The sequence below is a fragment of the Dromiciops gliroides genome, chromosome 1, assembly GCF_019393635.1.
Source record: "Dromiciops gliroides isolate mDroGli1 chromosome 1, mDroGli1.pri, whole genome shotgun sequence".
In the NCBI taxonomy this organism is placed as follows: domain Eukaryota; kingdom Metazoa; phylum Chordata; class Mammalia; order Microbiotheria; family Microbiotheriidae; genus Dromiciops; species Dromiciops gliroides.
Window position 1 is genome coordinate 139,336,382 of NC_057861.1, and position 27,604 is coordinate 139,363,985.

Consider the following 27,604-nt stretch of genomic DNA (forward strand, 5'->3'; position numbering starts at 1 on the left):
GTGGCCATCCAATGCACATGCTTCAGGTGGTAGAATGAGTCCTCTATTTGCCATCACTGGACCAGAGTTCAAATACCTACATCTGCTACTTATTACCTGTGTGACTGTAGTGACCTTTAGCCCACCTACACTGAGCCACCCAACCCTGTACTCTTAACAGTCCCAACCCCCTTCACTATAGGGATCTTTCCCCAAGACTTTTGTTACCTAATTAGCACGTCAAGACTCAAGACTTTGCCCCTGATCATCAACCAATGGCACCTCTCCTCCAGTTTTGGAGGGGCCAGGATCGAGTGAGTGGAACTCATTCTAGCTTCTCTCTAAGTCCCTGGTATGGCCAAATCTCAGGTGCCAGGTTTCTGCCATCCCCTCCTCTGCCCAGGCTGGTATGAGTATGTGCTGAATAAACCTGTTCACCTGATCTGCTCCCTTTCTCCTCAGGTCTTGCTACTGTCTAAGGAACTTGGTAGGAATTTCCCTAGACATACCTGAGCTCTGTCTCTGCAATTAGGAAGTTCCTTTTCCCGCCACCACCCACCCACCTACCTCCTAAACCAGCCAGGAGGGGCGGGACAGTGACCTTAAGCAAGTCACTTCTCTGAACCTCAGTTCTTTAATCAGTAAATTAAGGAAGTGGCACTGAGTTATCTGAATTTATGATCACAGAATGGGTGCTGGTAGTTCCTGATGTTATGATTAGTAGTAGTAATCTCTGTTCAGTTTAAAAGCCAATCAAATCCATATACACAGTATTTTCCTGACTGAGACTCAAATGTTATTTTATAACTCTTCGGGTGACACCTTTACTTCATAAGGAGGTACAGTAAGAAAGAGGCGGAATAGAGGAGAGGACTGATTTATGGATGGATACAAAACTAATGTTAAGATATGGCTCAGGATGTGACTTATAATGGAACATTTGACATCATAAGCCAAATCATTCAATAGAGTGATGCTAAGCTCAGAAGGTAATAACATTCCATGGTAGCAATCACACTGTTGTTGACCCAACAAACAAGCAGTGTAAAGGGGGAAAAAAACCAAGAAGTCTTTTTTTAGAATAGCCTATCTATATAAGGAGAGGGGAAAGAAGGGGAGGGGAGGATGGGGGAGGGAGAGAAAGAGAGAGGAGAGAAAAAGGAGGAGGGGAGGGGAGAGGAAGGGGGAGGAGAGGGGAAAGGAGAAGAGAGAGTAAGAAAGGAAGGAAGGAAGGAGAGAAAAAAGAGGAAGGAAAGGAAAGATGAAGAGAGGAGATAGCTTTTTTAAAAGCTAAATTTATTATTATTTATTTATTATCTCCTAAGAATGCCACCTATCTACACTATACATATCATAGGAAAGGATTTACCAAAATACATTCAGTGAAGCATGGATGTTCCCTGTGATGAGTTCCACAAGAATATTTCAATGCTACTAGCATTTTTCCTCTAAAATGTTAAAAATGGTATGTTTCTATAAAAATGCTTTTTACATACAATTTTTCAGCATGAAAATAGACTTACTTTCCTCTATCTCATTTCAAATTTCCCTGGCCCTCACTTCCCCTCTTTTTCCATTCAAATATGGAATCCACCTATGCCCCTGAGAACTGCATTTATCATTTCTGTTATTTCTTTCCTATTTGAGATTAATTCTCTCTTACCCAAGCTGAAAGTACATCAGCCACTTGAGAGCTAATTGATCCCACAACTCATCAGCATGAGAGCTTCGATGTCAATTTATTTCATTCAAAAGTGTTTTCAAGGGGTGGCTAGGTGGCGCAGTGGATAGAGCACCAGCCCTGGATTCAGGAGTACCTGAGTTCAAATCCGGCCTCAGACACTTGACACTTACTAGCTGTGTGACCCTAGGCAAGTCACTTAACCCTAATTGCCTCACAAAAAAAAAAAAGTGTTTTCAAGATGAATTCAGGTGCTATCATCCTGTAATGGAAAGCATTGGATTTGAGAGTCAGAAGCAGGGAAAGGAAGTAATAAGCACTGATATAACACCTACTATGTGTACCAGGTGCTGTGCCAAGTGAAGAAAACTAGTTCTGCTATCAACAATTTATGTGACTTTGGGCAAATTATTTCACCTCTTTGGTTTCATTCCTTTTCTGTAAAATGGGGGGGAGGGGTTGGACTGAAAAAAAATCTCAATTCCCTTTCATTGCTAAAATCTTAGGATCCTAATTTAAAACATACCATCTTAAGGGGGTGTAGGAACCCAGAATCTACAGGGGAAGCAAGTAACATGCATGTTGTACTGAAATTGTTAAAGAGGTACAGATAACTTAATCGATATCTTTCAAAGGCATACCCAGTATCCAGTATTCTGATATCCCAGCAAAAAAGAAATCTCTGATGAGCAGAACCAGAAGAACATTATACACAGTATCATCAACATTATGTGTTGATCAACTGTGATAGACTGGATTCTTCTCACCAGTACAATGGTACAAGAGAGTTCCAGGGGACTCATGATGGAAAAGGCTCTCCAAATCCAGAAAAAAAAAAAAAAAGAACCGTGGAATATGGATGCTGATTGAACCATACTATTTCTTTGGGGTTTTGGTGCTGTTGTTTTTCTATTTTTCCTTATTGCTCTGATCCTTCTCTTATGGCATGACTGATGCAGAAATATGTTTAATGTTGTTATGTATATGTATATATATACATATACATATATATAAATATACATATAAACACATATATATAAAACCTATATCGCATTGCCTGCTGTCTGGGGGAGCAGGGGAGGGAGGGGAGGGAGGAAGAAAAATTTGAAATTGGAAATCTTATGTAAACAAATGCTGAAAGCTATCTCTACCTATAACTGGAAAATAATAAAATACTTTTATTTTAAAAAAAAAGAAATCTCTGAGAATTCCACAAGTAACTCCTTCTACCCCCAGAGAGGCCAGAAACAGTAACTGGAATAGCTACACTTAGACTGGCTGATTTATCTCACTGGCCCCAAGTTTTCTCATCAGTAGTCTTCAAAGGCAGTTCTTACACTTGCTCCCAGGTAGCTATCCCCCAATTTCAGTTATTTGGCAGTCACTTGGATTACGTCAGACCAGATTATTTGCTAAATGCTGTTTGTAAAGCACTTTTAGCCAGATAAGGTAAACTCTGCAGAGGTCTGGTCTCGTACAAGATGAATGAACAGTATGTGAGCAGGTAAGTAGTACAATGGATACCATGGAGTCAGGAAGCCTCATATTCCCGAGTTCAAATCTGGCCTCAGACATTTACTAGCTGTGTAACCCTGGGAAAGTCACTTAACCCTGTTTGCTTCAGTTTCCTCTTCTGTAAAATAAGCAGGGAAAGAAAATAACAAGCCACTCCAGTATCTCTGCCAAGAAAAATCCAAATGGGGTCATGAAGAGTTGGACATACCTGAAAAATGACTGAACAACATACAACAATAATATGTAGTTTAGCACAAACAATAGTATACATAGAATTGTCTCTTCTATCTAGCTAGTCTATTCTCTCTCTCTCTCTCTCTCTCTCTCTCTCTCTCTCTCTTTTTTTGTGGGGCAATTGAGGTTAAGTGACTTGCCCAGTAACACAGTAAGTGTTAAGTGTCTGAGGCTGGATTTGAACTCAGGTACTCCTGAATCCAGGGCCTATGCTCTATCCACTGCACCACCTAGCTGCCCCGCTAGTCTATTCTCTAAGGCAGTGTATGTGCACTTGTCAAATGAAGATTACCCTAAATTACTTCACCCAGCAATAACACAGATGATCCAATTTGGTTTATTTCTAAATAAGGTACCAGGCATGGTAAGTTCTCCCAATCATTAGTAAATGAGGGTAGGAAAGTGTGAATCTTAGAATTTATTTCTGAGAAATAGAATATCATAGGTTCATAAGATCATTGATTTTGTGCTGGAAGAAACCTCATAATTCATTTTTTGTGCAACTCTCTTATTTTATATAGGAAGAACCCAAGGTTCAGATAAACAAAGTCCATGACCCCATACCCTGGAAGTTCTAAGGCTACTCTCCCTACCCCAACTCACACTGGCAGGCTAGGTACCTGGGAGCAGTTATTAGGTCCCCTGGGATTTTAGGATTAATGCTATAGTTCATGACCCCCCACCAACGTGTTTTCCCCTACCATGATTATCAATTCATATCAAATAGCCAGATTTAATTAGTTTTAGAAATAAGTATTTGCTACGGTGGTTTAGATGGAATAAAACAACACCTGAAAAGTCTGGGACATGATCTCTCCAAAGTACATATAGAATTCAGGGGAAAGTAGACTAGTGGGGCAAAGGGGGTAACATGGTTCCTCACCAAAAAACAAAAACAAAAAAAGGGGCAGCTAGGTAGCACAGTAGATAGAGCACCAGCTCTGGAGTCAGGAGGACCTGTGTTCAAATCCAGCCTCAGACACTTGACACTAGCTGTGTGACCCTGGGCAAGTCATTTAACCCCAAATGCCTCACCAAAAAAAGAAAAACAAAAACATGGTTCCTAGAAGTCCTTTTGCCAGAATCCTCAAGATGTTACCCTTTTTCCTGGGCTCCTTTCCAGGGATGTTAGGACAGTGACAGAAATCAAAATCTTCTGGACCCTCTGAAGTTTGCAAGATGCTCCTCTGGTAAAGGGAGGGCAAAAAGAAACAGAGGACCCTGGGAGTTTTCCCCTATCCCCAAAGTTCGGATGGAAGCAAAGTAAATACTGCTGTTTTATAGAAGGCTTCCAGAACAGATACCTTTCTGTTGTACCAAATTGAATGCCTTTGGATTGATTGGTTGGTTGATTGCCAGTTTGAGTTCACACCTCTGATTGATTCAGTGAGCTGTGTTCTCAGCAGATAAACCACCACAAGGGTGGGGGGCATGGTGGGGGGGGAGGTGTATGGAGGTATATGGAAGGATTCTAGGGGTGGAGTTCTACTTGACTCAACCTACCCCCCACCCACACACACACCCTTATACTAGTCACTAAAATCAAACTTATTGGGAAAAAAAAAATAGGAAAGCCGGTTGTCATGGAACAAACTACAAGTTATCTAAAAGCCTCATTTGATGCAATAGTTTCAATCTTCCTCCTCCAAACATTTTTTTTTAATGGGAGAAGCCAACAAGCATCAGACCTTGAATTCAAAGCTGCCTTTCTCTAATGCTGGTATTCTTGCTTTTGCCACTCCCCAATATAAAATGCATGGCAAAGTTGGCATAGGCATTGTTCCTCAGGGCTTTTAGACCCCACTCAGCAACCTTCAGTCAGCAACCTCTGCTTTCAAGTTCTTCCTTCCTAGCCATCTAGCCATCCTCTCCCAAGCCTTAACACTATCCAGCCCCTACCGACCTCCTGGCCATTCCCCTACCCCTCTTCATGTAAAATATTTGGCAAATTTTAAAATACTGCATAAATTTCAGTTATTAGAACAGTTTTAGGGGAGCTGGGTGGCACAATGAATAGAGTGCTGGGTCTAGAGTCAGGAAGACTCATCTTCCTGAGTTCAAATCTAGCTTCAGACACTTACTAGCTATGTGACCCTGGGCAAGTCACTTGACCCTGTTTGCCTCCATTTCCTTATCTGTAAAATGAGCTGAAGAAAGAAATGGCAAACCACTCCAGTATCTTTGCCAACAGAACCCCAAATGGCATCATGGAGAGTCAGACACCACAGAAGACAACTCATCTAGAACAAATTCTTATTTTGACACCTGGCTCAGTTTTCCTTTCCCCCATCCATATGCTTCCACTCACTAGACTGGAAACATAGGAGCAACAGGCATTTTAAAAATGTTTCATGGTTGAATTAAACAGACCCTCCCTCCTTTACCTCTTCCTGACCGTTCTGCCAGACTTGGAAAATGGCCTTTCATATCTGAACGGGGAACTGGATGCAGAAAGAGAAGCCAGGAGCCTGGATAATAAACAAACCAAGTAATAAGTTCCTGCTTGATCAATAATCACAGAATCTTAAGATTGTGAAGCAACTTCAGAAGTTGTCATGCTCCACTTGTACACGAACAAGAGTTGCCACAGCCACCAAAAAAAAAAAAAAAAAACCAAAAAAATGTTCATCTGGTCTTTTTTTGAAGTCTTCTAAGTAAGAGCTGACTCCTTCCCAGGACAGTCCATTCCACTTTGGTACATCTCCAATGGATGCCCTTTTTTTTTTTTTTTAAGTGAGGCAATTGGGGTTAAGTGACTTGCCCAGGGTCACACAGCTAGTAAGTGTTAAGTGTCTGAGGCTGGATCTGAACTCAGGTACTCCTGACTCCAGGGCCGGTGCTCTATCCACTGTGCCACCTAGCTGCCCCGGATGCCCTTTGGATAGAATGTTTTTCTCTTACATAAACCTAAAATCTGTGTTCCTGTCACATCCATCAGTTATTTGTTCTTCTGTGCTCTCAACTAAAACAGGCTTAATCCTTCTCGCAGATGAAATCTAGACTTGTGTCCACCATGAGTCTTCTCTTCTTAAGTCTAAATACTCTATATCTTTCCAATGATCCTCATATGAGATAATGTTGAGGCAACCCCTTTGGTTGCCTTCCTTTGGATACTTTCCAGTTCAGTAATGTCCTTCCTAAAATGTGGCAGCCAGAACAGAACACAATTCTCTAGGAGTGGTTTGGCCAGGGCAGAGTGAAACAAGCCTACCATCCCCTTTGTTCTGAACACTATGTCACTTTCAATGTAACCCAAGATCACAATAGCATTGTTATTGGGTTTGGGAGTTTTTTGTTTTTGTTTTGTTTTTTGCTCCCATTGTACATTTTGAGTCATATTGAACCCACAGTCCACTAAAAACCCTCCAAAACATGAAATAAGAGAAAGAATAATGGATTTGATGTCAGGAGGCCTGAATTCCAATCCTGAAATCTGTGAATATGGAAGAAGTCAACTCCCTGGGCTTCAGTTTCTTCATCAGTTAAATGAACAGGGTTGGTCCTTAAGGCTACTTCCTACTCTAAATTTACTAATCCTTTGATCGGTTTTCAAACATAGCCACACCTCCCCAAGTGGAATATGTAGTTATTCCTTGAATTCTAAACATAAATGTATTGGGTTTTTGCCCAACATTCTAATCTGAGAGCTACAAAAGTTAAAATGATTTGCTCAAGGTCACCCGAGGTAGTAAGTAGCAGGGGCAAAAGTTAAATTCAGGTTATCTGATTCCATATTTCATGCTCTTTGCATACATCATACCACTTATCAATAGCTCATTTTTATTTAGGGCAAAAAAATTCAATTTTTGGGTTAAAGAATACAATAATGATGATGGCTACCTGGATGGTTGTATCTCCTCCAAATTTTTAAGTTTCACTTATTAATATGGTGTTTCTTACACTTGTCATTTTTGCTTTGGATTGTGGAAAAAGTATTTATTAATCTCAATTCATTAGAGAAATTATCAGTCTACTCAGAAGGTCTGGCTCTCAATGCTTGTTTCAGTACTTTGCTGTGACTGTGTTATTTTTGATTTGGGAGCCAGGAAAAGGAGTAAGCATTTATTTAAGTGTCTTCCTGGTGCCTAGGATTGTGCTAAGTATTTTACAAATATTAGCTATTTTTAATCTTCACAGATTTGGAAGGCTGAATGTCATGTCCAAGTCATGGTTTTCACTAGCAAAAGAAGAAGGGTTTGTGAATCAGGTACCATTCTCTCATTGTACAAGCTGATATTTTGGAAAAATAGAAAAATTGGCATTTTGAGATAGCTAGGGGGTGCAATGGATAGTATTAGAGTCAAATCCTGACTCAGAACCCTGGGCAAGCCACTTTACCTGTTTGCCTCAGTTTCATCATCTCTAAAATGGGGATAAAAATAGCACCCACCTCACAGTTGTAGGGATGATCAAGTATATGTAGTGTTTGGCCAAGCTTAAAGCACTATATACATGCTAATTTATCCACCCCTACCCTTAACCCTAATCCTTCTATTTCAAAAAGGTGAAATTCTATTCCCCTACCCTAAAATGTGTTTGGGTTTTTTTTTTTTGAAGCTTTAGATCATTCCAGTGGAAAAGGTTGCAGTCTGAGCCCCATTTAGTAAGCATGAGGTTAAAAAAACAAAACAAACAAACAAAAAAAAACCAAGCCCAGAGTTCTGAATCAAGACAGATGAAAGAAACCTTTTTAGCTGAGTTCTCCCATTTAGGTATGCATTTTCCTTCCTTGTTCTTTTCCACAAGATGCAAAAAATAGTAGGAAGATTGTGTCCAAAGCTTTCTAGTTTCAAAAAAAATTAATTTTCGTTGCATCGTGACCAATAAAACCATGACTTCCAGAAATACTTAAAATAGAAAAGAGTAGGATTAATTTGCCCCTTTGCCTCAAAAACAATTACTGGACTGACCCCTATCTTCATTCTCCAAAGTTTTTCTGGGTTTAGATTTCTTTTGAAACCCAACCAAGGAAGATTAATCTCTAAAAGAATCTAGAGGTGGGATTTGAGACTGTGTGATTCTTTTTAATTTAAGAAGTAAAGGAGCAAGAATAAACTTTATGTATTGAAAGATACCATTAGTCCCACTTTTGAACAAACATCTAAAAAGGGAATGTTCTTTCCATGTGCTGTGTAGGTGCCCAGTGCTATTAGATTGTCTTTACTTTGCATTTCAGTCACTGGAGGGAATTTTTGCTCTTTGATTTCCAGATTCTTTTTGTCATGGGTCTTTGGACAACACCTAGGCTGACTCCCCACCCCCCCACCCCCCAGGGCAATGAGGGTTAAGTGAGTTGCCCAGGGTCACAACAGCTAGTAGGTGTCAAGTGTCCCAGGCTGGATTTGAACTCAAGTCCTCCTGAATCCAGGAGGGCTGGTGCTTTATCCACTGTGCCATCTAGCTGCCCCTACCTAGGCTGATTTTCAGCACTAGCTCTTCAGCAGGCTCTTCAGTGGGCTCCAATTTTGTGCTTTTGTACCCCTACTATGTACTTTCCCATGGATGTGTTAAGAGAATGATTCCATATATACAACTATTTGTCATTCAGTTGTGTCAGTCATGTCTGATTCTTCATGACCTCATCTTGGGTTTTCTTGGCAAAGATACTGGAGTGGCTTACCATTTCCTTCTCCAGCTCACTTTCCAGATGAGAAAACTGAGGCAAACAGGGTTATTGCCCAGCTAGTAAGTGTCTGAAGCTGGATTTGAAATCAGATCTTCCTGACTCCAGGCCCATTACACTACCCACTGTACCACCCAGTTTACCCATATACAACTATACCTCCATTCAACATGCCAACAACAAATCAAATTCTAAAATACCAGAAAGCCTCAGTAAGAGACACAAGCTCAAGCTTGACTTTATTTGTGCCTCAGCTTATAGGTATAGCTGCATATATCCCATGCATAACCTTCAGGGTAGAAATAAACCTACATAATATAAAAACTATTTTTCCTTAAACTTTACAACTTCACTGTCTTTCAACCATCTTCACCTTGCCAATTCCCAGTCAAGCAAAAATTGATTGTTTTCTAAAAGGGTTTCATATTAGCTCTCTAGTGAGATAGAAAAGATACTGGAACACAGAGTCAACTTTGCAAGAGAGGTAGCTAAGGCACATAGGCCAGTGAGTGGAATGGAATGGGATGCCAGGCTCTCATTTTCAAGCCATTCTCCAACTTGAAATACTATGAGTTCTTGTATACTCCCACACATATTCTAATTTGAAAAATAATTGGTTTCACAAATTGGATTCCATCTATGCAAATTATAGACGGGCATATGAGTTGAAACAAAAAATTGAGAAATAATTCTAAATAGATTGGGCATAAGTGAAACTTAACCAAGCCAACTAAGCAATACCCCAAAATTGAACATTTCAAAAGGAAAAGAGCAAGGAACTTTTTTTCCCCCTTAAATTAAAAGAAAATATAGGACAATAGAACAAGTCAAGGTTTAGTTTGGTATGTAAAGCATATCCATTATTTTAAATACTCCCTGGGCTGAATGATTCTTTTTTTTTTTTTTTAAACTAACATCAAGAACACAATGAAGGTAGGTAAGAAATCACTTCGTATGCAATCAACATAATTGTTACCTTGGCCATTTTGTGCCAAGTACCAAATTCTACTACGAAGAGGAACTTTTTCAATGGGTATGGCCCACTCTCTGAGATCATGTTAGCCTCCAAGAAAACATGAACTAGACGAGGAAATTGTATTTTAATGATCACTTGTGTTCTGAAGCATAATGAAAATACAGTACAAGTGAAAAATGTGGATGCCATTCTTCGTCACTGAATTTTCTAATCCCTTTCCTGAAAATCTGCTAAAGCAGTTTGCCTCAGAAATATCTGGTGACATTGGGGTTTCCTGAATTATGTCATATTAAAAATATTCCAAGTACTTCCTTTCAACCATTTAAGATTTGCAGCTTTCAGAATTATATTCAATATTTCCAACAACCCCCTCTATTGTCTCACCTTTACTACAGGGGAAGAGAGTAAACCTTAGGCATAGTAGACTGTTTCCCAAGCTCTCCAAAGAGAAGAATTTGCCAGGTTTTTTCATCTAATTTTGTTGCTTCTTCTACAAACTAGCCCTGGCCTGTCCCATGAACTTCTTGTGTTTAAACAATTTATTTTGTTGCCTATTTTTCTTATGTACTCCATCTGGCCCAATTAACTCCTCTGAAATGCCGGAAGAAATTGTATTTCATTTTCATGAAGACTGGTCATGTTTTGGTGTTTCAGTTTGTAATAGGAATCATAGGCTCATAGAGTTAGAATTGGGGGCAGCTAGGTGGCACAGTGGGTAAAGCACCAGCCCTGGAGTCAGGAGGACCTGAGTTCAGATCCGACCTCAGACACTTAACGCTTACTAGTTGTGTGACTCTGGGCAAGTCACTTAACTCCAATTGCCTCACCCAAAAAAAAAAAAAGAATTGGAAGGGAGTTTTGAAACCATAAAGTTTTTTTTGGTTTTGTTTTTGTTTTTTTTAAGCCATTGTACAGATGTGAAACCCAAGGCCTAGAAGGATTTGCACTCATGCTGCTCAGTGCCTGAGTCAGGAACTGAAGTCAGGACTTCCCCTCTCCAAAGTTAGCATTCTATCCACTGTACCACCTAGCCACTCCAAAAGAACATAGAATCACAAAGTCAGAAAGGGGTCTTGGAGACCTAAAGCTACTTTATCACCCTTATTTCAGAGATCAAAAATTGAGGCCATGAGAGGTTAAGTGATGCAGTAAGTGATAGAGCTGGGATCTGAACTGAGACCCCATGAACATTCCAAGTTCAACACTTTTCCTACTGGATCATGATTCATGAAGCAGGGGCAGAATCAGAGAGGGGAGGGGATAAAATCATGAATCATCTATCTCAACCTACCTTGCCTCTTCACTCACTTTTCAGTCGTATCCAACTCTCTTATGACCACATGTTAGTGTTTCCTTGGTAAATACCGGGATGGTTTGCCATTTCCTTCTCCAGCACATTTTACAGATAAAGAAACTGAGGCAAGCAGGGTAAAGTGACTTGCCCAGGGTCACACAGCCAGTAAGAGGAGTCTTCCTAACTGCAGGCCCAGCACTCTATCCACAGCACCACCTAGCTGCCTCTAACTTACAATGAGGAAGTTGGACCCCCGCAAGACAAAGTGAGTTGCCCAGCAGCCACAGTTCTCCTAAACTCCTAACTAAGAGTTAGTGAGAAGGGTGTGAGAAGGGCTTGCTATGTTATGCTGATTCATGGCTTGCTGGTGTTCTATTATATAGGCAATGTGCGATACTGCTGATCAAGGTTCCTACGGCAGACAAAAAAGATGAGAAAATGTAACTGATCTTGGGTTAAGTATTCATCTTGTCTTGCAGAAAAGAGACAATGAGCTACCCTTTCTCCTTGCTTCTTTGAAGATGTTGCACACATTCCTATGAAGTATAAAAAGCAATTATTTCATAGAACTTACTGAACTCCCAAAAGAAAATGTTTTAATTGAGAATAAGGAAAGGTAGGACACGTGGCACAAGTAAAGCATATGCAGCAACCATTTTTACCCAAGTAAAATGGCTCTGCTTTAATAAGACTGTTTAACAAGACTATTATGGTAGCCATCTCCAGGGGCAGGGTGAGGAGAAGAGGGAAGTTAAAAAAAAAAGAAAAAGAAAAAGAAAGAAATTGACATGATAACTTTATTATATATTTAAAAGGGATAGCAAGTTGTACATAACAGATTTGCAGTTTCAAGTACAATCATCTTTTTTATTATACTATTTTATGGGGAAACAAAATTTAAAATATCAACTACCCAAAAAAAAAAGATATGTCATTTTCATATTTTTTAAAGGCCCAATTGCCTTTATCCTTCAGAGAGAAAAAGGTGTGAGGACTAGGAAGAGAAAGCAGAGGGGCTGCATTGTTGTTGTTTTTATTTTAAGACTAGCCACAAGCTGAAACCACAAGGTTATCAAAGCAAGCTCACTCATCCTAGGTACAGCCTAAGCCCTGATAGAGCCCAGGAAGAAAAGCCAGGTACATTTCTTCCTCCATATCAACCACATAGATCTAAGCCCTGATTTTTGTTACCTATCAGTCACAACCATTCAAGACTTTGAAGAAGAGTTAACTCCACCCTCCCACACCTTTCCTAAGCAATTCCTGGCTGGCCAGGGCCTAAAAAGGAGATGGATGCCAGGTAATTAGGATCAGACAGGGTAAGAACCCAGTGGGGTTACAAGGAGAGCAGCTGAAATTCAAGACTGAAAAGGTTTTCCTTTCCTTTTCCTTTCTGGAGTCTCAGACAGCCTATAGGATTAAGTCATAAGATCATGATCTAAAACCAGAAGCCAGTGAATATAACCCCTTTCATTTTACAGATGAAGAAATCTGAGGGCCAGAGAGATTGGCAGTTAGTCAATAAACATTTATTAAGTGCCCACTGTATGCCAGACATTATGCTAAGCCCTGGACATACAAAGAAGGGCAAAAAATTGTCCCTGTGGCTTCCTGTCTATTGGAGGAGACAGCATGCAAACAACTGAACCAATAAGATATATGGGATAAATTGGAGCTAATCAATAGAAGAAAGGGGGGAGAGTTAAAAGGGGTTAGGAAAGCTTTCCTATAAAAGGTGGGATTTTAGCTGAGTGGAAGCCAGGGAGATGAGGATGGAAGGCATTCCAGGCATGAAACCAGTGAAATTGGAGAGCTATATGAGGAACATCCAGAGCACCAGTGTCACTGCATCAGAGTATGTGGGGTGGGTAGGGGAGGTTCAAGATAGAAGAACACTGAAAAGGTTGGGGGTGAAGGGAGGAGATTCTGAAGGACTGTGAATGAGAGAAGATTTTACATTTGAGCCTAGAGTGATGGGAAACCATAGGAGTTAATTGAATGATGGGGAGGGGAAGGAGTGACATGGTCAGATTTGATCTTTAGGAAGACTTAGCTGAATGGAGGATGGATTGAAAAGAGGATAAAATTGAGGTAGTCAGACAAACCAGAAGGTGAGGGGTGGTGAGGGTCTGCACCAGGGAGGTGGGTTTGATGTTCTGAAGGTAAAATCAAACCTTGGCAAAAGACTGGATATGGGGATTGAGAGTGAGGAGTCCAGGATACAACCTAGGGTGCAACCCTGCTTGACTGGTACTCTTGATAGTAATAAGGCAGTTCAGAGGAGGAAAGGGTTTGGGTGAAGGAAGGCAGTAGATAATGAGTTTAGTTTTGGATGTGTTAAATTTAAGATGTCTACAAGACATCCAGTTTGAAATGTTCAAGAGACAGTTGGAAATGTGAGACTGTAAGTGAACAGAGAACTCTGTCATTGTTTAGTCATTTTTCACTCATGCCCTACTCTTTATGACACCATTGGGGTTTTCTTGGCCAAGATAATGGAGTGGTTTGCCATTTCCTTCTCTAGCTCATTTTACAGATGAGGAAACAGAAGCAAACAGGGTGAAGTGACTTGCCCAGGGTCACACAGCTAGTAAGTATCTGAGGCCATATTTGAGCTCAGGTCTTCCTGACTCCAAGGCTGGCACTCCATCTACTTTGCCACCTACCTGTCCAACAGAGAAGTCAGGATTGGATAAATAAATCTGAAACTTATCAGCCTAGAGATGATAGTTGAATCCATGGGAACTGATGAAATCACCAAGCAACATAGTGCAGAGGGAGAAGAGAAAAGGGCACAGGATAGAGCCCAAGGTCACAGAGTGATTTAACACAGTTCTTACTTGGGGCCCACAGTAAACAGAATTCACGGTGAAATCTGGAGAGAGGTCCCGTGGTATAGTGGAAGAATCACTGAATTTGGATTCAGAGGTCCCTACTCTGCTCCAAACCATGTAAATGACCTAGGGCAAGTCACCATCCCTCTGAGAGTCTCAGTTACCTCAACCGTAAAAAGAGAGTTGGGTAGGAGGATCTCTAAAGCCCCTTCCAGCTCTAAATTGAAGATCCCACAAAGTACTTACAGAAAGGGAAGTCCCCAAGTCCCGCTTTCCTTTTCTACTCCTGGGGGTAAGTCAGAATTTGAACTTGTAAGGAAAGCATTTCCAGGGAAATGAGTTTGAAGGCTCCTTGCTTTAAAAGAGCAGCCTTCCGAAGGTCATTGCCCTGTGCATCACAAAGTAAAATAAAACACTTTATGCCCTACAGGCTGAAACTACTTTCTATTCAATGCCTATTCAAATGCACTAATGTCTCCATCCTCCTACTTTCCAACCAAACCGATATGCATAGAAATCCACTGAAATGTGCTTCCTACAGAATTCTGAAAATACTCCAGCAGATTTGAAGAGCCCTTTAACATGTGCAGGATTTATATAGAATTGTGAATTCAGCAAGCCCAGCAAAATAACTGCTTTCTGTATACTTCATAGAAATACAACGTACATATTTAAAGGGGGAAAAACAGGCTAGCTTTTGCCCCCCTTTCCCTTACTATCAAAAATGAAGCCATTGCTTTCTTAGTCTTACTTCTCCCTGGCCTTCAATATGCACACAATCCACATCTTTAGCTAATTCACAAATGCGCAAAGAAAAAAAAGATCTCTCCAGAAGTACTATTCAGGATATGGACTTTTTTAATGAAAAGATTTTTTTTTATCATGAACTTCACATTCACAATTAACACGAATCAATAGATTGTTGAATAACAATATAAACTGGAACAAGTTAAGAATAATAATGGTGCGTTTGTTCTGTGATCACCTCCCAATTCATCTTCATACTTGTGAGGCTCGGCTGTTTCGGTTGCTTTAAAAAATATAGTTGGGGGCAGCTAGGTAGTGCAGCAGATAAAACACCAAACCTGGATTCAGGAGGACCTGAGTTCAAATATGACCTCAGACACTTGACACTTACTAGCTGTGTGACCCTGGGTAAGTCACTTAACCCTCATTGCCCCTCAAAAAAACAAAAAACAAACAATAACAACAACAACAAAACAAACCAACTATATCTTTATTTGGCTCACCTCCTTGTTTCACTTGGTGTATTTCTCCCCTTTTCTTTGTAGTCTTCATATTTGTCATTTTTATGGCACCAAGAGATATCCCATTACATTACTAGAATATACTTTATTCAACTATTCCCCAACTTTTGAACATAGTTTGTTTCCAGTGTTTTGCTATTGCAAATAAAGTAACTATTTTTGTAGAATTTTTTTTCTTTTTAATATCTGTCTTCTTGATGGCATCTCCTATGATCCAATAGCATTCCAGTACCCCTCAGTTCCTTCTCATTTTTGTCATTCAGAATCCCTAAAGCTAAGGACAATTTCCAGTGGGGAAGAAAAATATATCTTTTTTTTTTATTTTATTTTAGTGAGGCAATTGGGGTTAAGTGACTTGCCCAGGGTCACACAGCTAGTAAGTGTTAAGTGTCTGAGGCCGGATTTGAACTCAGGTACTCCTGACTCCAGGGCCGGTGCTCTATCCACTGTGCCACTTAGCTGCCCCAAAAATATATCTTTGATAGACGAACACAAAGGTTGATGTCAGGATGTGAGGATAACTTCTGTGGCTATTCTAGAAAGAGTAGTCCAATAGGAATCTGAGACTGGAGAGGCCTTCTAGGCTACAAAGTGAAGCCAACTGAGGGACTCCAATGTAGGTGTTATGGTTGCCAAGCAACCAGGTAGGTCTCCTGGGTGTGTGGCTAGAATTCCTATGGAGCCTGTCTCTGCTTGCTCAGGAATTCTTACTGGAACGTGCTTTCCAAATCTATGGGAGCCTCCTCTTAGTTTAGGCCTAGAGTTTTTAGAACCTGGAAGATTCCCATAATCCTCTTGAAAAGGAAGGGAGTATCTACACTCATTTACTATGTAGGAAGGACTTCCTTTATTTAATTTAAAATTTCCTGTTCCAGAATTTGAGAGAAAAAGAAAATGTCTCCTTTGTAAGTTTAAATTCAACTTTGAACCTGGACATCTCTTGCTGAATCATCCAACTCCTAGCCCAGAGAGCTAGGATTGGCTTGTGAAGAATCTTTAAGATGAATCACCCTCAAAAGCTAAAGCAGGAAAGGTGAAACAAAGAGATGTGAGTGGATTTTGAATCAGAGTGGATTTTGTCAGCAGGCAAAGACAGGGTCTACAAAATTTTTTCTCACCCCCCAAATACAAACAATAACACATTTTAACCCAAGTATTTGGGCAGGGGGTGGGGGGTGTAGGAGTTATTTCAGATGTTTGACATGACAAAAGCTATCCTAAAAACCTCTTTCATTGTTTTTATCCTGTTATGGATACCTCCATATGAACATGTCAGAACAAAGAGATCCCTAAACTTCCTTCAAAGTTCAGCTCCTATCATAGCCTGCTCAAGTCCTTTTCTAATCTCTCAAATTACTGATGTCTCCCTTCCTTGTAAAATTACCTTGTATCTCCTTTGGATATATTTTGGATAGACTTAGAAGGGTACATGTTGTTTCCCACAATAGAATGTAATCTCCTTGAGGGCAAGAATCATTTGATTTTTGTCTTTATGTTAGCTTTATATAAGCCAGGCACACAGTGTTTAATAAATGCTGATTATAAATGTAAGAACTGAAGCAACTGATTATCTGAGACAAAAAAAAAATGCAGGGTGGATTTCTTTTAGTTTTACTTTAATTCTCAGGTAGTTAGGTGGCATGGTGGGTAGAGGTTTAGAATTAGAGTCATAAAGACCTACATTCAAATCCTGCCTCAGAAATCAGCTTTGTCAAATTGTACATAATAGAGTTGCACTTTCTTGTGCAATCATCCTTTTTATTATACTATGTTATGAAAATGCTTGTTTTGCTCCATAAAGTAAAAAGAAAACAAATAAGTGAAAAAAATCTAATTAAGGAACATTTATCAAAATGCATTAAAATACAATAAGACATAGATAATGCTGAGGGGGGAAAAATTAGCTTTGTGACCTTAGGCAAAAAACTTTATGTCTGGTTCCATTTCTTCTTCTGTAAAATGGCAATAATGGCACCTAACTCACAGGGTTGTTGTAAAGGATAAAATATATATTGTGCTTTGCAAACCTTAAAACACTATGTAAATAAATGTTAGCTATTATTATTGTTAATGCCACAACCTTTCCCATACATAAATAGCAAGTACTGTACATTGGTTCATGTATGGACTATCTCCACAAGCATTCCACATTTCCCATCCCACTTGGGCTCACCTACCTACCTATTCAGATCCATGTTTATCCCCAGGTCCAGAGGATGACAAACAACATTCTCCTAACTGGGCAAAAGAATTGAACTGAAACCACCGAGTCATTTAATTAGGAGCAGCCATCAGGCAGTAAACTGATTATTGTGGACAGAGAATGGTATCATTGTCCTCATGTTACAAAATGGTATCTTGATGAGATGAATGAAATAGCAGTATCCAGAAATATGAACAACTTGCTTTCTTGTATAATGTGAGACTGCAGAGGACTGGGCCGGCAGTCTAACTTTAGTAGAGCTTTCTCTAATGTGTGAGATTCAAGCCTGAAACTTGAGCCTGAGCCTTTGCTACTGGTCTTGGCAGTGAGACACCCTGGTGACATCACCCAGGAATCATTTCTTTGGGAAACTCTTCTGGGAACAGGTGACTTGATTGAAAGTCCCTTCCTCTTCTAGAGGGGGCAGTTTTAGTATGACCAGTAGAACAAAAGGATCACGGAAGCTTCTTCAGGATGAATCTATGTATAAAATTTGGGGAGGGTTTTGAGAGATCCTATGATGTGGAGGATGTTGTTGAGTGGTTTCAGCCATGTCTCACTCTTCGTGACCCCATTTGGGGTTTTCTGGGCAAAGATACTGGAGAGGTTTGCCATTTCCTTCTGCAGATCATTTGACAGATGAGGAAACTGAGGCAAACAGGGTGAAATGACTTGCCCAGGGTCATATAGTTAGTCTGGGGCTAGATTTGAACTCAGGAAGATGTCTTCCTGGTTCCTAGCCCCATGCTCTATCTGCTGTGTCACCTAGCTGCCAAACACAAATTAAAAGCATGATAGAGGGCAACCAGGTGGCACAGTGGATAGAGCACTGGCCCTGGATTCAGTAGGACCTGAGTTCAAATCTAGCCTCAGACACTTGACACTAGCTGTGTGACCCTGGGCAAGTCACTTAATCCCAATTGCCTCACTTTTTAAAAAAACACAAAAACAGCATGATAGAGATGGGCCTAACCTTCACTATACAATTTTTTAGACATGACTGAAGTTGTTTATAATCTAATTATTTGAAGCATTCAACAAGGATTTGGAACAAATCACTTAACCTTTCAGTTTCCTCATCTGGAAACAGAATTTAAGCCTGTTTCCTTCTCTGGAAAATGGAAATAATGTTCACATCGCCTACCTCATAGGATTGTTTCAAGAAAGTAATTTTTATGTCATAAAGTCTGAAGTGATAGAGCCTTCTTGCTATTTTTACAGTCAGTTAGTCAACAGTTATTTATTGAGCACTTCATATATGCCACGTACTGTGCTAAGCACTGGCTATACAAAAAAAAAAAAAGGCCAAAAGAAAAGCCACTGGTTTCAAGAGGGGAGACTCTACAAAGTATACATACATACACTATCACAGGAGAAACTGTAGATAATCTCAAAGGGAGGACAAAAAGATTAAGAAGAACTAGAGGAGGCAGCTAGGTGGTGAAGTGGATAAAGCACCAGCCCTGGATTCAGGAGAACCCGAGTTCAAATCTGGCATCAGACACTTGACACTTACTAGTTGTGTGACCCTGGGCAAGTCACTTAACCCTCAATGCCCCACCCAAAAAAAAAAAAAAGGACTAGAAAAGACTTCTTGCAGAAGGTAGGATTTTAGCTGAGACATGAAGTCAGGAACAAGAGAATTCCAGGCATAAGGCACAGCCAGCAAAAGCTCCTAGAGTCATAACATAGAAGTCTTGTGGAAAAAATAGCAATGAGGCCAAATGACTAGTGAAATAGTCCATGTGTAAGAAGGCCTGCACCAATATGGTGGCAGGATCAGAGAAGAGAAGGGGGAGTACTCAATGAATATTGTAACGGTAGAAATAACAGGGCTTGACAATTGATTGGATATGGCAGTTGAGATCGAGGAGTTGAGAACGGCACCTAGGGTGCAATCCTGGGTGACTTAAGAGGATGGTGGAAATCTTGACAATAATAAATGAGGAAGACAAGAAGAGGGAAGAGTTTGAGGAGTAAGATAATGAGTTCAGTTTTGGGAAGGTTAAGTTTAAGGTGTCTTCAGGGCACCCAGTTGGAAATGTGGAAATGCAGTTGGAGAGGTGAGATTAGAGGTCAGGAAAGAAGTTAGGGCAGAAACAATAAATATAAGATTCATCTACATAGAGACATGGCATATGTTTTACAAAGATGTTTACTTCACATGCCCATAAGCTTACTTCAGTGCAGAAACTATCATATGAGCAATTAACTACCTCACATTATTTATGTAACATCTTTCTTCTAGGAAGCAGGGAGCTCTTTAGAAATATTATCTTGGCATTGGTTATTTGACCAATGGAACCCTTAGGGTGGGGAATAGAACACTGGAAGGTTTATTTGATAATGGTCTAACTCTAAGCTATTGATATGGAGGTCAGAATGGGTAAGAATAAATTTAGTTAAGAATTGTTTGGAAGGGGAAAAGTTCTGTGGTTGGCCTTTCTGATTCCAACTGAGCATTTTAAATCTATCTTTTCAGCTTAGCAGGAAGCATAACTGACTCCATTCTACAAGGAAATAGGTTTAGATATTAAGTGGAATATAGAATGAGTCTGACAGAAAAGGTAACATTTAATTTATGCTAGCACTTAACCCATTAGACAGTTTACAGTCTCTTGTCTCTTAGGCAAATAAGGAATACAGTAGTGGATGGAGTGCTGGGCAGGGAGTCAGGAAGATTCATCTTTCTGAGTTCAAATCTAGCCTCAGATACTGTGTAAGCCTGGGCAAGTCACTTAACTTTGTGTGCCTCAGTTTCCTCATCTGTCGAATGAGCTGTAAAAAGAAATGACAAACCACTCGAGGATCTTTACCAAGAAAACCCCAAATGAGGTCACAAAGAGTCAGACAGGACTGAAAATGACTGATCAATCTGAAATTTTTAAAGTGCTTTGCAGCTATCTGGTATCTTTCTGATTACATAGCATTTCCCTATTATAAAAATAAAATTAAATAACTTTCATTAAATTTAATGAATTAAATTGTTGATATTCTGAGAGGGGTAAGGTGATGAATTATTTAATATTACTATCTCAAAATTTACATGCAATATCTAATACATATAGTCTTTTGGGATGTGCAAAGTGCTTTAGAAATATTATCTCATTTGACCTTTACAAGGACTCTGATGGGTAGGTGCTAGTATTATGCCCATTTTACAGATAAGGAGACTGAGGCAGATCAAGGTTAAGTGACACATCTAAGGTCACCCAGTACTCTAACTGCTGCTCTACCTAGAGGCCTTATAATCAAATGAAAATATTTTCTTTCTTTACATTACGGACTAGAAACTTACAAGAAGCAATATCAAAATAAGATAATACCAATAATTTGGGCTATTTTTTTTTCTTTCTAATACAAAATGGCTACTGATAAAAATAAGTTGAATTACTACAAATAATGATACTACTTAAAAGCTATGAGAAAAAAGCATAACAATATAAACTAATGTTGTTATAACACTTTGTACCATTCATATGGTAAAATACAAGTATACTCAGATAACAGTTAAGAAGTAGAAAGATAAAAGCTGCTCTCTGGGAATCGCAGACAGTCTTAACGCTATTCACAAACAGAACTGGCCTTCCTCTTCTACTCAGAAAGTTCCTAGAAGGCAGGAACCTTCCTTTGTGTTTCTGCATTCCCAGCAGCATCAGTGTGGTGCCTTCCTCCCAGGAAGTATTCAACAAGTATCTACTAAATAAAAAATACCTTCTACTAGCAAATAAAACTTTTTACTACATTTTATCCCTTAAATTTACAATCATGAGTGTTTGTAAATGTGTATAAAAAATGAAAACTAAGAAATAGCACAGGGTCTACAAGCAAGGTTATGACAATAGGTAAAACAAAAAAGGTTTTGATCAGGAATTGTTATTTCACTGGTGTGAGGGGAAAGTGTCAAACACCACCCCAACCAGATTGAAATGTAATTGGGAAATATTAAACAAAATAAATAAAAATACAATACAATAAAAATACTGTTAATATGTGGTTTTCTAAGTCAATATGTGGCAGGCAGGGATCCTTAAGTACATATAGGTTAATGGCCACTGTTTGTATTTGAGTTTGACACCAGTGGTGTAGGCAACTCCCAGTGAGTAAACTCCCAGTAGGTATGCAGATTGGCAACTGCTCTACAATTTATGGCTTTACAAAGTTGCCTGGGGCACTGATAAATTGAGTGACTTGCCCAAGGTCACATAGCTAGAATTCACCAGGGAACAGGACCTCAACCCCGGTCTTCCAGTCTCCCAGACCAGATCTCCATTCACTAAATTCCGCTAGCTACTTCTGAGAACATTTTTTTAATGGAAGAGTTTCTAAGGAAGTTTATGTGTATACCCCAGTTTGGGCCTGAGTTTGTTTTTTTTGTTTGTTTTGTTTTGTTGAAGGGAAGGGTTGCTTGTGCATTTGTTTCTGTTGGTGTTTATCCAGATTCTATACTCATGGTCAAAGGAAATGCACTAGGTGGGTAAGACCAGGCCACAGCATGTTACAAAGAAAGAATTATTCAGGATGAAGCCCTGTAAATAATGTCATCAGAGAAGATGGGGAAGAAAGGAAGAGCAACTCACAAGGCAAGAGTGATGGACCAAAGAAGGTCAGACAGAATGGCGTTCATGCAATGTCAAGGCAACAAGAGGAGGTACCTCACCTCAATGGGTGGACTCACATCTCCCGCTCCCCCAGATTTTACAGTAGAAAATAGATGTGATTTGAATATTACGGATGGATGTGGACAGATTTCAAATTGCATTGACAGAGGTCATATTCATGTAACTTAGGAGATCCATTGGAATAGGAGTACTAAGTTTAAAATAAATTTTTTTTTAAGTTTAATGAGCATTTCTGAAGCAATTACTGCCTTGCTGCAATGGCTACATAAAAGCTTGATTTAAAAAAAAAAATCTTACAGAAAGGCAGTTGAAAATATTTGAAAGCATCCAAAGACAAAATGTCCTCAAAATACGGTTTTATTTAGTGATAGCATCAGCACCGCAGAGTGTAAAAAGAGAACATTTCAATCTGAAAAGTCTGTAACCATAAAGAAGATAAAAGCTTAATTCAAGAAAAATTTCCTAACTGGATATATCTACTGTGGTATCTAAAGACTGCCTACATTTCCATAGGTTTGAGAAAATATCAATCAACGAGCACTTATTAAATGCCTTCTTTTCAAAGGTGATTATTTCTGCCCTCAAAGAGCTTAATCCTACTGGAGAGCTGCAACAGGTTCACAGGGAAGTACAGAGGGATAGAATTTAGAGCTGTGATTTCATAAAGGGAACATCTGGATGAGGAAACCTCTCTACCAAGGCAGGTTGGCACCTTCTCAGCAACTTAGCCACAGAGACTCAATTAAAGAAGGAAGAGGTTAAATGATTTACTGACAGTCATGTATCCAGGACTTGACCCAAGTCTTCCAGGCTCAAAGACTGGCTCCCTATCCAGTACACCATGAGACAGTTGGTGGCCTTGTAATCAGAGGCCTGGAGTCAGGAAGACCTGAGTTCAAATCCAGCCTCAGACAGTAGCTGTGTGACCCTGGGCAAATCAATTTGTCTCAGTTTCCTCAATTTTAAAATGAAGATAACAATAGCACCTACCTCCCCCAACGTTGTTGTGAGGATCAATTGAGATAATATTTGTAGAAAGCACCTGAAACATAGTAGGGGTCATAGAAATGCTTATAACCAACCACCCCACACCCCTTCCCATGCTTTCTCTCCAAGTGTAGAATACAGATAAGACAGTTATTTTGGTGGGGGAGGGGAGGCACAGGGGAGAAGGGCCCACTACTAACTGGGAAATCAGTGAAGGCCTAGTGAAAGAAGAAGGTGAAACTGGAATTGAGCCTTGTGTACAGTCTCTAAAGCTGCCCCTCTTCCCAAAGGTCTACTCTGGAGCATTTTTTCATTAAAAAAAAATAAGATGACGTTATCAAGAAAAATTACTTTGCTGTTGGATTTGAAAACTTTTTCTCAACAGTTCCAGTTCGGAAACACATGCATAGATAACGTGGTCTATTGGTTTGTTTTATCTGCACAATCAATTTTCTCCAGACCGAAAAGAATTAGGAATTATCACAGTACCAAGGCCCTCCAAAGGCCCTGCACATAGTGTGTGCGTGGAAAAGGTGTGTTGAATTGATATGAATCCCACTGAAAAGTAAAATACTTAAACATACTGTAAAGCCAATCAGCAAAGTTCAGAATTTGTTTTGAACAGTAAATAAATTATCCTTACTGGGGTTGAAATAAAAGTCAATGTGTTTTGATTAAGGAATTTCTCTGACACCAAGTAACAAACAAAACTAAGGTGCTAGACCAAACGGTCCTTTCACCACACAAATAAAGGAACTACCATAAGATATTGTATAAATGTTTATATATTTATATAGAGATGTATACAAGTCAAAACCCTGCCTTCATACCATATATTATCGAATATTTTACACACACACACACACACACACACACACACACACACACACACACGCACACACACCCCTGGGCATTTTGATCCGGACTAGAAGTTTTGAAACTCAGAGAAAACTACATCCATCTGCATGAAACTGGTATTTTCCTAAAGGCTGCTAAGAACTAGTTTCAGGCCATGCCCATTTCCATACATACACACCAAGCAACACGCCCACTATTTACCTGCAGCTGCAATAACTCTGTCTTTGGTGCCCAATATATTTGTGCTATAAATTTAAGAGATAATATCAATATTCAGTCCCCGTGGATCACGTCAACCATAACGATTCCAACCACAAGACAGCACATATGTCCTGAGGTGAGGTCAGCATTCCCATAGAAAGTTCTGCCTGAAACTCTTTCAACTCTGTCCTTGGAACTCTCCCGGCACCCCCGCCCGGCCTCACCTCCCTCCAGGGTCCCTAAGCAAGAGTGGGGCCCCCGGCAAAATTCTTCCAAAGAGGTGCAGGCAGCTGGCGGCCTCCAGGCGCTAGGCTGCTTGGCCCCTCAATGACACAATCAGGAAGGTCTCTGCTTCGGCCACAACACTGGGGTAAAGTTACCAGCGAAAGGAAAAGAAAGGGAAAAAAAAGGCACCCCAACGCATTTCCAATTGGATGAGGATCATTACGAGTTGGGGACGCAGTGGGGAGGGGAGAGCTGCCACCCAAGCCAATGAAATGTACAAGCACCAACCCCCAGCTCCCTTTCTTTCCAGCTTCCCCCTCCCCCCTCCCATCACAAAGCCTGAAGAGAGGGCGGGGAACAGGCCGGCTTGGGAGAGGCTGCAGCTACCAGCAGAGCGCCAGAGTCAGTGTGTGCTGGGCCGTCGACTGCACAGGAACCCAACTGAAGGCCCCCAGGACTTCTTAGTAACAGTCTTCGTTAGTTACTGGCTGTCCTAACCCCCACCCCGCCAGCCGCCCCACCCCACCCACTCCCTCCACCCTCGCGGTGTCACAAGAGCCATTTCGTTATTCGTTTTCTGCGAAGCAGACGTGCCTTTCAACTCTTGGCTTTAAAAGATATTTATTGTTCTCCTTGATAATAATACACCTGATTCACTTCCTTCGAGTCTTCCAACTCTCTGAAACATTTCCATCTGTAAAGGCAGGAGGGACTTTTACGGAAAAAATAAATAATTGAATAAAGAAAGCAAACACAAGCACCTGATTTTTTAAGGCCTCCTGACCTATACAGTCAAAAAGGAGCAGGCACCTAAGTTGGGCAGCAGGTTTGTGTGTTAGGAGTTGGGCCGCAGGGACACTTGGGGGGAGGAAGTTGGGGGTGGGGGGGCGGGGAGGATGCTTTAGTGATTTGGTGTTGACAAGACCTCCGAGGGAATAGGGGTCAATGCCATCAGCCACGGCTGGGAAGCAGATTCTTGTCCGGAATCAATGCCTCCCACTTATTTTTTTTATGCCTCCCACTTTTGAAAGGCCCCTTTCCCAGGGCACAAAGCAGGGAAACCATAAAGAGAATTGGGGCGGGGGTGGAGGGGGAGGTGGAGAGAGGGAGATTTAGAGGTGGGGGAGGAGATGGCGCCAGCCCGTAGCACCCCCTGGGGGAAGACTGGGCTCCCCAAACTGCTCGCGGCTTCGGAGTGAGACACGCACTCACTCACGCGGGCTCACGCGCACAATGCACACACGTACACACACACACACACACGCACACACACACTCTCAGGGTGAGGGGAAGATGGCCGTTTGTGCTTCGATATAAAAGCTCTTTGTTGCTCTCACACAAAAGCGAAGAACCTCTTTTTGTGGCAGGGCCTTCAAGCTAACCGAGGAATTCGGCTGAACTTTCAAAGGGAAAAAGTCCCCCTCCCCCCCAAAAAAAGTTTGCAGGGAGGGGGGTAGAATTGATTAAGGCAGGGAAAAGAGCATTGTCCCAACCCTAAAAACCCTGCAAATGTCTAATTATTTTTAAGGGAATGGGAAATATTCCTTTTTAGAGAAAGTAAAAACTAGTTTCATGAGCAAGGCCCGAAGGAGTTTTCAACCTTCCTATACTTGTGACTTCTTTTTTTTGTTAATCCTTTTCCCTCATCAGGGAAGAAACACAATCCGAAATGGTCCGGATGCACAAAAGAGGGGGAAAACCCGAACACAACGACACACAATAAAACCCCCAAACGACAAACCAGTTGCCATCAGCCCAGAGTAGGAGCAGCAGCGGCGGCGGCGGCGGCGGCAGCAGCAGCGTGTGATCCACTTACTTGTCCGACTCTTGTGACATGTTTGATCCAATGAACTCTCTCCCCTTTTCCTGGTGCCTCAGTCTCTGGCGAAACTGGACTTTCAAGTCTGTGCAGGTGAAGGTGTGTGCGAGCGCCCGAGATGGCAGAACAAGAGGTACAGGTAATTCTGCTTTTCCGTTCCCCCTCAACCACTCTCGCTCGCTCGCTCCCTCACCTAGCCGGAAAGGTGGGATAAGGAGCGGGCCCCCCTCACATGTGGCAAGAGCTCGGAGGCGGCGGGCTGCTGCTGGGTTCTCCTCGCTGGTGGCAAAGGGGAGACACAGAGCGGGCGAAAAGTGGCGGACTTGGGCGGCCACAGGTAACTTTCTCGCTAGGAGCCGAATTCTTTCACTAAAGGGTACAAGCCTGAGGGACGAGCTGTGCGCTGATTGGCTGCGGAGAGCCCTCAGGTGAGCTACCATTGGCAGATACGCGCTCAGGTAAGGCCCCTCTCCAAGAGCAGGTAACTCTCCGAAGTTTACCTGAGCAGTAACAGCAGCAGCCGCAGCCAAGGCGGCAGGGGCAGCGCCGGGCTCTGGAGCAACCTCAGGAAGACCTGATTGGGTCGGGGTGTTTCAAGTCTCCTTCATGCTACATTTCCCTTGTTCCTTAAGGCCGTGGAAGAAAACAGCCAGCACCTGCAGACTCGTGGAATTGTCGGTCAAAGTAAAGACAAAGAAAGTTAATAATACTGAATTCAGGTATCCTAGGCCAGCTCTGATCAAATGAGCAGAACAATTCACAAGGCAGTTTAAAGCCACGTAAAGAGGACTGGTTGACAGGGGCAGAAAACAGAAATAAAGTTACTTTATGCTTTCCAAAAAAAAAAAAGAAGAAAACGACAACAAAAGAATATTAATTTATGCACAACATGAAGGGTCTTAAGGTGCAGAAGAAACCAAAAAGATTATAGAACTAAACGAGTGCATCTTTTTACTCTTGGGTTTGATCGGTTTGGGGTGGAGTGGAAAGATTCTGTTAGACACCATTATGGGCCCTGGGTGATACCTACATTGAAGACTTGGATTCCAGGGCAGCAAACCACTACCAGATCTGTGCTCCCCACAACCCCTCCACAGTACCCCAGCACCTTGTTGTCATTTGATGTTTCCCAGGGAAGCATCAACATTTACACTGTAATTCAATAGAAGCAGCCGCTACAAAGGTGCTTTATCCCTCCAGCTTAGTAAGGTTGCTATGGTAACGGTTAAGGATGAAACTGCATTTTTAATTGCTATATTTCTAGAATTGGGGAAACAACATTGTA

General features: G+C 41.0%; 1 protein-coding gene across 1 annotated transcript in view; it reads right to left on the reverse strand.

The window, feature by feature from the left end:
- Positions 1-26,759, reverse strand: part of GRHL2 (grainyhead like transcription factor 2) — a 241,576-nt gene extending 214,817 nt beyond the window's left edge. The window contains exon 1 of the mRNA XM_043977278.1: positions 26,317-26,759. Within this exon, the coding sequence (XP_043833213.1) occupies positions 26,317-26,759 (443 nt within the window). The remainder of the gene's footprint in view (positions 1-26,316) is intronic.
- Between the last annotated feature and the right edge of the window lie 845 nt (positions 26,760-27,604).